The sequence below is a fragment of the Heteronotia binoei genome, chromosome 21 (genome assembly GCF_032191835.1).
Source record: "Heteronotia binoei isolate CCM8104 ecotype False Entrance Well chromosome 21, APGP_CSIRO_Hbin_v1, whole genome shotgun sequence".
Lineage (NCBI taxonomy): Eukaryota > Metazoa > Chordata > Lepidosauria > Squamata > Gekkonidae > Heteronotia > Heteronotia binoei.
Window position 1 is genome coordinate 162,915,639 of NC_083243.1, and position 10,410 is coordinate 162,926,048.

General features: G+C 38.6%; 1 protein-coding gene across 1 annotated transcript in view; it reads left to right on the plus strand.

Moving 5' to 3' along the window:
• The window catches only part of LRP5 (LDL receptor related protein 5), a 182,958-nt gene extending 176,903 nt beyond the window's left edge, over positions 1-6,055 (plus strand). The window contains exons 21-23 of the mRNA XM_060262966.1: positions 956-1,095; positions 2,927-3,024; positions 5,469-6,055. Of these exons, the coding sequence (XP_060118949.1) occupies positions 956-1,095; positions 2,927-3,024; positions 5,469-5,730 (500 nt within the window). The 3' untranslated portion in view covers positions 5,731-6,055. The remainder of the gene's footprint in view (positions 1-955; positions 1,096-2,926; positions 3,025-5,468) is intronic.
• Positions 6,056-10,410: the final 4,355 nt, after the last annotated feature.

The window sequence follows — 10,410 nt, forward strand, 5'->3', positions numbered from 1 at the left end:
TCTCATATACATAACTATGCTTATTTTTAAAAAAACCAACCAAACTACCGTATTTCCCTCAACTTAATATCTTTATTCCACATGTGGAATATGTCCTAGGAGAGAATTTTGATTGTTCTATCACAGGGATGGCCAATGGTAGCTCTCCAGATGTTTTTTGCCTACAACTCCCATCAGCCCCAGCCAGCATGGCCAATGGCTGGGGCTGATGGCAGTTGTAGGCAAAAAACATCTGGAGAGCGACTGTTGGCCACCCCTGCTCCATCAGGAAGTTCAGTAAAGATGTATTAAAAGCTTTAAGGATTTGTATTTCATTTTATTTATTTATTTTTATTTCTAACCTGCCCTTCCCACAAGAGGCTCAGGTCTAGAAATTAGAGGTGGGTGGAACAAAATTGCTGAGCACAGAAATATATGTGGAAATTACTGTTTTGGGTCATTACCACAATTTTCTGGAATTGTATTTGAAATCCAGCATGCTAGTGAAACAAAACTACCCTTCCCAAATAAATCCATGTTATTTTCAAGTTTGGGTGCTGCTAGCCAACTACAGCATGTGCTCACATTTTTCTTTGATCCTGCTGATTTCTCAAGCAAATGGTATATCTCCCTTCCAACTGGATCCTTGTAAGGAAAAAGCACAGAGTGCTCCTAGCCAAACACCTGTGGAAGCAAGCCACAGAGAGACACAGTAGTCTTTCCCTCTTCCTTTTGCAGAGGGTGGAGCCTTTTTGTTCTTTGCAATTCTGGAACCACATGGATTTGAATCCTTAATTAGTAATGCCCTACTCAAAATATACAGTAATTCCCTTCCCCCAACTCACATCAAATCTGAAATGATAATGCTTTTTTTTTTCTTGGTGCACAACCCTACTGGCAATTGACCTGATTTTGTTTGTTACATTCAAGTGTACAATTCTGACTACCTTGTTCTGTACCTTTGTTCTCAATGTAGGTATTTCATGTGGAAAATCTATGATTAGCTCCATGAGCCTCATGGGAGGAAGCAGTGGTGCCCCTCTTTATGACAGAAACCATGTAACGGGGGCCTCCTCTAGTAGCTCGTCCAGCACTAAAGCCACTTTCTATCCACAGGTAAGTTTTGAAAGCACTAGAGTGCGCTGTCCCCCCAAATAAACAAAATATTAAGCATGGATCCTAAGGGTGAGCCAATCAAGATTGTTCTTGGACATTGAACCCTACTGATTGCAGACTAGTCTAATGCCTGTTGATAATAGTGGCCACTCTCTCATGCATTTCATTAAGCAATAATGAAATTGTTTTCAGAACAGTCCCAGAGGAGTCAAAATGATCAATCAGCTTGCTAATGAGTAAACAATAGCAGAGTTTGCAGCACATGTTTTTGTTAAGATGATGACTTTTGAGAATATTCTTTTGAATTCTTGTTCTTGCTTTTTTCCCCTCCTCTAAAGTGTAATTACTGTGTTCTTTGACAATTTTTGATGTTGCTGGCCTAGTGAGACACTGGTACCGTGTGCTTCCACAGACATATGCCAGAGTGAAAAAACAAAAAGAGGGGCTCAGTGGGGGATGATCGGGAGCTTCAAAGGTTAAACGTTTCATCCACTGTTTGTTTACATTGATTCATTTTGGATCTCTGAGAACCAACTAAAATCCCCTGAACCAAATTTTCCATAAATAAAACAGCCATCACAGCACAGAAAACAAGAGCTGGGGAGAGAACTGTGATCATGTCAAGAAAGTATATTTATATCAGTCCCAACCTGAGCACTTTCCTGTGAATTATGCAAGTTCGTGCAGAAGGCTCAATGATCCCACTCCCAACCAGTCCAAGCTGTTGCTGAGGATGTCTTCAAGATCTCAGACTGGATTTGGTAGTCCTGAGTTTTCCCAGTTCTGTTGCCTTCTTTTGTGACCTTAAGTGAGTCAACCAAAGTTGTTCATATCAAAGTTTGTTTCAGAGGGTAGTTATGTTGTTCTGCAGTAGAAGAGCTAGATTCTATCTAGTCCAATAGCATCTTAGAGACCAACAAAGTGTTCAGGGTATAAGATTTTGAGAATCAAAGTTCTCTGTCATATCAGAGATAGGGTTTGTTGAAATCTTCCACTGCTTCTGATACGCAAGAGGACAAACAGAGTGGCTCCCAGTATACTTTCAACTCTTCAAAAAAGTAAGGGAAACAATGATTGTAGATTATTTCCCTGATGCATCAACATGTCACAATAGCAATGAGAAAATCTTGAGAGAGAGAAACATTGTAAATAAATGTATTTAAAATTAAAAAGGCACAAATAGTTACAAAAATTAAGGAAACAGATTTTAAATATTATTTTAAAGTAGAAGGGTTTTTAGTATCCCCAAACAAAGAAAATTTGAGAAGGCAAATAAGGCATTGCGGGACTATGAGAGAGATATTAAATAATGAATAGAAGAAGTAAAGCCCAAATGAAGGTGAAAAGTAGTAGGGTGATCTCTAGAGAATTTCAGCCAGAATTGCAAAATAACCAGTTCATCATACATGGATAGACTGATCTGGTGGAGGGAACATAGTTGAAAAACATGTCTTTGCATTCAGAATGTCCATCTTCTCCATTAAAAAATAGATCTCTTGTTGCAGGTCTATGAAAAATCTCTGCCTGAGAGTTGCTGCCAATCAATGTAAATATAGGGCTAGATGGGATACAGTGTACTGACTCTGCATATGGCAGCTTCAGATATTTATGTAATAAGAGGATATTATAAAATATTTTATATATGAGCCATTAGCAATAAAGTAAATTTCAAAACCAAGATTTAGAGCTAGTTTGTCTCTAGAACATGTAGAGGTGTTTTGCAAAGTACTTTTGGTGTGAACTGGTTCTTTTGTGTAGGTAGTGCATGTTGCCATTATTTTTGGAGCCAATGGCTATGTTGAACGTAACCATTTATTTTTAATCTTTGCAGATACTCAACCCACCACCTTCACCAGCAACTGATCGCTCCTTGTACAACACAGAAATGTTCTACTCATCAAACATTCCTTCAACAACAAGATCTTATAGGTATCAAGCTTTTAAAGTTCTTCATCCAAAGTTGATGTCAACAAGCCAAAATAAAAATGTTTAAAAGCAGTTTTTTAATGTAAAAATCTCCTTCTTTGTTACCATATTTTGAGCTTTTTTTGAGAAGCTGAAATGTTGTATTTTCAGCTGTGGTCATCTTTTGTTAATCATTCAGTTTGAAATGTTTGTTCTAACACTGCTGTTTGGTTTTGAATTTTATTGAGTGTAGCTTGTACAGAGATTGGGTAGAAACAAACCTTTGCAGTAATTTCAGTCTTACCCTATTGAACTCAGTGGGCTTAGAGTAGAGTAATGCTAGATTGCAGAAAGTGCACACTTCTGTGTAGGAGGACTGTTTATTGTATTGTTGCTACTTTCTTTTTTAACTTTTCTAATGTTGTTTGTTTTTAAATCTGATTGTAAATTAGAATGAAAATGCAGTCAGATGGGATAAAAACAAATATAGTGTGCGTATTGCTCAGGGAAAAGCCAGATCAGATTTTAGCATTTTTCTAAACATAAATCTTCTGTGGGAAAGAACCATCTTAACAAATGAAGCTGTCTTGCTCCAAGTCAGACTGTTGGGTCATTTAACCCATAGTATTATCTACTGTGACTGGCCGCAGCTCTCCCAATCTTTCCCAAAGCTGATTCTTGCATTTCTTTTTGAACGGGAGATGCCATGGATGCAGCCTGGAACTTTCTGCATGCACAGCATGCACTCTACCACTAAGTCATGGACCTTTCATGTTAAGTTTGTATACATCTCAGTGTATGAATGTTTGAAATAAATGCCATCTGGAGTAGATGTTAGGTGGAAGATTCAGTGTATACAAGATTCAGTGTATACAAATGCATAAAGGCTACAGTGGACTGTAGAAGATGGGTCTCTGGCACTATGAATTTACAGGACCAACTTAAGCAGAATTACACCCACTGTAAAAGAGTGCAACTCTGCTTACACCTGGCACTGTACAACACATAGCCTTAAACCAAACAATTTGCTATCTGCATCCACATTTCTCTAATATTTGCATGTTTAATTTAATGGAGAAATTACAGAAGTAACTTTTCTTTAATAACTGTAGGGAACTAAGGAAAGCATAAGTGTGAAGCTTTCAGTATAAGAATGCTTTGTGTGATTTAGGACAGGGTATCTCAAATATATGTAAATACTTTGGTTTAACCTTGGAGGTTGACAAAGTATGTAGTATTTCCTTGGGCATAGACTGGAGTAACTTTGTATAAGATTTAATTGACAGGGATTTTTGGATCTGTCGTATGAGTCCCATCACTGGCATAGAATCCCATAAGAGTCAGGCTTAGGCTTGCTAGCCCCCAGGTCCCGACAGGGGATCCCCCGGTTTTCAAGGTCCTCCCCACCATCAGCTGAGATGGAAAGATGTGCCTTTCCATCTTGGCAGGTTTAGAAACTTGCAAACTACTTGTGTTTTGGAAGGTGGGTGTGTGCCTTTAAATTTCAGCAAGACTAAAGCTGCAGGGGGAGGGAGCAGGCAGAGCCATGTGACTCTTTCTGGTGAGTGTATGAGAGACAGAGAGAGAGAGAACTCAGTCCCTCTACTTATTTTGCAGAAGTAGTTTGCATAGTAAAAGAGATAGTAAAGAGTTAACTAGAACCTAATTATGGGATGGAGAAAAGCTCCACCCCCTAGACTGTTCTGCTCAATGCTTTTGTTTTCCTGTAGTTAGTCTGAAGTATTTGGTTGAAATACAGCAGATTGCTACATGCAGCAACTCCTGTGAGTAAATTGGCCAGTGAGATCAGAAAAGTGTGGTCTTGCAAACTGCTTATTTTGGCTCCTTTGTGTGTATGTGTGTTTACCTTCATTTAGTGAATATGCAACTGCTAAGGAACCCTTTGAAGGCAAAAAATAAGAGGAGAAAATGAAGGCTATATTCAGGGGAACTGCACTGCTGCATTTTTATTATTTACTTAGAATGGGAAAATCTCCTGGTTCCACCCCCAAAGTCCCCAAATATTTAATAAGTTGGACCTGGCAACCCTAGTCAGGCTGCAGCATCTGATGGAAGGGCATAAACAAGTACTTCTGCTTACCTTGTTCTGCTGAAGTACTGCGTGCTATGTAAGGGTACTTATGGGGCTGTGACAGGTGAGTAGGCAAATTGTGTAGCTGTCCTGTATGTGGTACATGGAGGGCTACTTGGCCTAGAATAATTTTTCTTAGGCAGATCCTGGGGTCTTCACTTACTTTTGTACAAATCACTGTTTGCAGCTACATCTAGTGTGCAAGTTCAGTGTGTTTCAGTGAAATGTGAGCTAGCAATGTACTATCATACCTGCCTTCTGATTATAGGAGCCAACCTACTTTTGGTGTGGATGCAAATAAAGGCATCTCTCTGGCATCTCTTTTTCCTATTGTACGCATTTAAAAATGCAACTAATTCTTCATTTATTTTTTCAGGCCATATCTTATTAGAGGTATAGCTCCACCAACAACCCCATGCAGCACTGATGTATGTGACAGTGACTACACCACAAGCAGGTGGAAAGCAAATAAATACTACATAGATCTAAATTCAGACTCAGACCCTTATCCTCCTCCTCCTACACCTCGCAGCCAGTACATGTCAGCTGAAGAGAGCTGCCCACCATCTCCTGCCACAGAGCGAAGTTACTTCCACCTCTACCCCCCTCCACCATCTCCTTGTACAGACTCTTCATGATTTCAGCTGAAGGAACTTTCTTTGTATGTAAATATATTTTAAATATGAACAGATTTTTTTAAGTATATATATTTTATGATCTAAAATGGGGTGGGAACTTAACAAATGTGAATAAAAATGGGTGGGTCTGGACTGTGAAAATTGTACAATGGAAGAATATTTATAAAGCTGTTTTTAACTTAATATCCATTCTTTTGTGCCATATTTGCCTTTGCATCGAAGCCACAAAATTAATTTGACCTCCAAAGGAGGTGGTAATGGGGATTATAATATTTGGAGCTTTTTGAAGTCACCATTTTGATCAGTAAAGGAAATGTGCTGGGTTTGCTGTTGTGGGTTTTTATTCCCTTAAGTAACAAAAAGGGTAGTAGGAAATACTGTGTGAATGAATGGCAGAGTTGTTTGACGTACACATGGGAAATTGGAGGGGGGGGCAATTTTTTATTTGATCATAGCTCATTAACCACAAAAATGCACTTTTATTTTGGAATGTAGAAGGCAAAATAATACCCCCTCCTATTTTTATTCCACCATTCATAATCCAGAGGAACCTGCACATAAAGAAATGTGGGATTTTGAATCTTGCACTCATTTTCTTCACTACAAACCACTTCTGCTGAGATGAAATAAACATGTATAAATTTATACACACTTATTCCTAGCAGACTCTTGAGAGAATTCTAAGAACCCTAAAGGAACTTTGATTAGGCAAGCAAATAATCTTTTTTCTCTATTGTTTATTAACATTGTAATTCCATTTGTTGATTGTCAGGAGATATGTGGCTGTCAATTGAACACTTACAATAGAATGAAATAGAGAAAGGAAATACCACTACCAGTTGTCTGTTCTGGAAAATCACAACCTTGTGTAATCCGTTTCCGAGGCAATCTTTTTCTTTTCTTTTTTTTTGGCCCATGGAATCTTGGTGTGAAAGTTCCAAGTTTTACATTGTTGTTTGCAAAACTGCAAATAAATGACTGCGCCATGTAGTCTATAATTTATTCTTCTATCTGTTTGATTTTTAAAAGGTGTCCCCAGATATTCAGGCTTCAGATTTCTGCAAATACTTAGAAATCCAAGTGTTGCAAGAGCTGCCTTAGAAGTAGGCTTCCTCCTTTTAACCCTGAAACAGGACAAATGCTTCTTCTAAAATAGTACTTCTTCTGACATACACATGCATAATTTTAATACAAAAAAAAATCCCTTGTTTTTAGTTCAGAATTCCCGTTTTCATATGTAATTTTATAACACTTCACTAATCAGTAGCCTTAGCAAAATGCTTCTAGTGCTCAGGATTGGTGTGCAAATGTTCACAGTATTCTTGAAGTGTTCTGTCTCAAATGGAAACAATTGTAGACAAATTTAAAACACTATTTTAAAAACTCCAGAGGCCTGAAGAACATATAATAGATCCAGAATATTGTTAGCATTAGACCAACAAGCTGAGATGACTTGAATTTGGCTTAAACTAATTTCAAAGCAGCTTGTAGAACACTAGGCCTCTCAAATCTGTTGTGCTTATGACCCTAGTAGAACATCCCTGCAAATACTGGCTTGGCACTGTACACTGTGGTGATACTTTGGCATCATTCATAGTTGTTGCTATCTGGTCTCTGAAGTTATTCTAAGGTCTTAAAGTCAGGGAATAGATGGATTTTTACTCCGCACTCTCCAACACTGGGTTGCAGTAAACCAGGGCTCCTTGGCCACAATCTTGTCCCCGAGCTTCATATGTACCCTCAATGTGTGTGTGGAATTATTGAGCAGGAGCTAGGGGTGCCAGCCTTCAGGTGGGACCTGGGGATCCCCTGGAATTACAGCTCATCTCCAGACAATAAAGATCAGTTCTCTGGGAGAAAATGGATGCTTTGGAGGGTGGACTCTATGGCATTGTATCCCACAGAGGTCCCTGTACTTCCCAGACCCCATTTCCAAATCTCCAGGAATTTCCCAATCTGGACCTGGCATCCCTACCCTCCCATCCCCCCAGATGGCAATGGGAGACCTCACAATCGTAGCTTACCAAGTCTCTTTACCATGTACAGAAATGTCCCTTCCTTGAAAAGAGATTGGGAGAAGTTTTTTTCATATACGCTGTTCCACACACTGCAGTCAGAGCACTGGATCAGGACAGATAGCCTCAAGTCAGCATTTGTACTTGAAGATGCATATTTCATAGATGGTTGGGAGGAAAGACACTGGCACCTTTTGTAACAACGAACTGTACTCTTGCTTTGAGTGTTCACTACGGAGTAGTTGGAATCCAAGTAGTCTTAAGAGTTATGATGTGAACAAGTAATAAAGGATGACTGGAAAAGAAAAAAGAACCAACAATAATCTGTTTTCACAGCTGCAGAACAGCACGTGCAGCAGGCCTTTGCCAGCCTTAAGAGCACTGACAAGGATGAAAAATGTTCCTTTTTGAACTCGTAGCTGGATTTTTCGCAAATATTTTTGGCAGAGCAAGATGAGAAACTCTTCCAAACTCTGGCCAGTATTTCCTATCTTATTGACAGGGTGGAGTCTGATTCTGATGTTTTCTTACCATTTCATTCTTCCGCCTCAGTCTGTTCTTCCTAAGCATTTGGACCTTAGGATTTAGCAGATGCTGTTTAGACCTGTGGGATTTTTCATTTCCAGGGTCTTGAGAAATGAGTATTACAGTCCTGTTCTTTGCATCCTGTGCTAAAGTTTAGTATAGTGAGGGGAAACTTGCAATAATTGTTAAATGTCAGGTCTATGCCCATGAATACTGCAAAAGTAAAGTTAATTTCCTATTAAGTTTTAGGGTGCAAAGGATGCAATTTTATTGCTTGTTTCTGTCACACATTGCTTACATTAAAGCATCTGCTTGATTCAAGTCAAAGTCATAATGAAGTGTTAGCTGCTCAAGTGACTTTCAGCGCATCTCCCAAATTAATGACGTAAGCTTGTGGTGTTAGAAGACAGGAATATACAGTCCTACTAAATAGTTTCATGTCTAACCTAATTTTAAGTAAAACCCACATTTGAAAGATTTTCATCCAGTTGTTTGATATAATTATGTTAATGTGTATGTATGGGGGACATTTGTTAAGAGGTCACTATTCTGACTGTAAAGGTTACAGACCATGATTACATGTGAATGCTGATTTCTTATGTGCTTCACAAGTCATACCAAGCATTAACAGATTGTGATTTCCATAAACTGCAAGCTCCTTAAAAGAAATGGTGTTCTTTTTATGATCTTGGGTATTCTTTGGTTAGAAATTCTTTGAGAATTCACATACATGATGTGTGAAGTTAGTGCTTCCTCTTGTTTTGTTTTTAACCTGCAACGGATCAGTTTAATTGGGAGCTCATAGGCCTAGTGTTCTATGAGCCAATATTTATTTGCTTTATAAGTTTGAGTAAAGATGTCATCCCTTGGAGTGGATTCAGCTAGCTGTTAGGCCTGTGAAAAAGGGATTAAGGAGCTCCGTTTGACCACCCAAAAAGGCTCTGCTGGCGATCCTAGGACCTGCATGGACAAAAGCCATGTGGGATAGGGACTGTATTAAAGGGGAGAAGGTGAGATTGAGCTAAAACACTGGCTGAATTCAATGTTCAACAAGAGGGCCAGTAAATACATGTCTAGCAAATGAAACAGCTCAGAAGAGTTAGGTTCACCTCTCTAAATTTGAAATTTTGTTTTTATGGTAGATTGAACTATGAATTAGAATTTAACATTTTCTTTGACATAGCAGTAAGTGCAGCCTACAGCTTAAAAGGGAGATGTGGATTGCCAGCTGTTTGGTTATGATACAAGTTGAAATGATTTTCTCTCTTCTCCCTCCAAAAGAATGGGAATTTGAAAGTAACATGATGAAATATTTGCTGGCAGAGATTGCAAGGTAATTTGGTTTGTAGGAAACAAAACTTTGAAGTCTGATACTGATTTGTTAGTTCTTCCTGTGTTAACAAACAACATTGTGTGAATTGTTTTATTTGTAAGTTATGAGCTTAGTATATTTACAGTACAAAAAGTAGCAACATGTTTAGATGCAGGCTTAAAATCTTGAACACATTAAAAACCTGTACTAGTCTAATCGTGAAAGTGAGTGAGATTGGAAGTCTGGTACACAGAAATGCCCTTTTGGAGAGAGGAAATGGTCCTAAGCTCAGTTTACCAAAAGTCTTGTATCTGAAAAGAAACTATTTAATAATGAAGCACCTTTAGGCAAGGAGCCATGTCCCTTGGTGGTCCCCTGTGGTTAACTCTATGTGTGTGTGTGTGTATGCATGCATGTGTGCAGGCATGTAAAGCTGCATGGATGGTGGAAAGAAAAGTGTAATTACAGGTTTAACTTGTAAAATAATGTTTGTGGAAAATATTTTGTAAATAATGTAATTGAAGTATTTGCAGTTAGAAACAGAGCAGTTGTTGATTTATTAAATAGAAAAACCTATTGGCCTGGAACAAAATGAAGCAAAAATTAGGTTTCCACAGATTGAACCTGGAGATTCCTCCTTTACCTTGTAGATCTGCAGCTCAGTTAGGAAACAGAAAAGCCAGCCAATGCTCCTGTCACCTGCATGCTCCACTGCCTGCTTTGCAACCAGGAAAGGTGAAGGGGAGTGTCTGGGTTGCAACCTGGAAGCCACAATCAAAACTTCTTAAAATAATGCATGTAGAGTTTTGCTGTTGTACCTGAAATTCA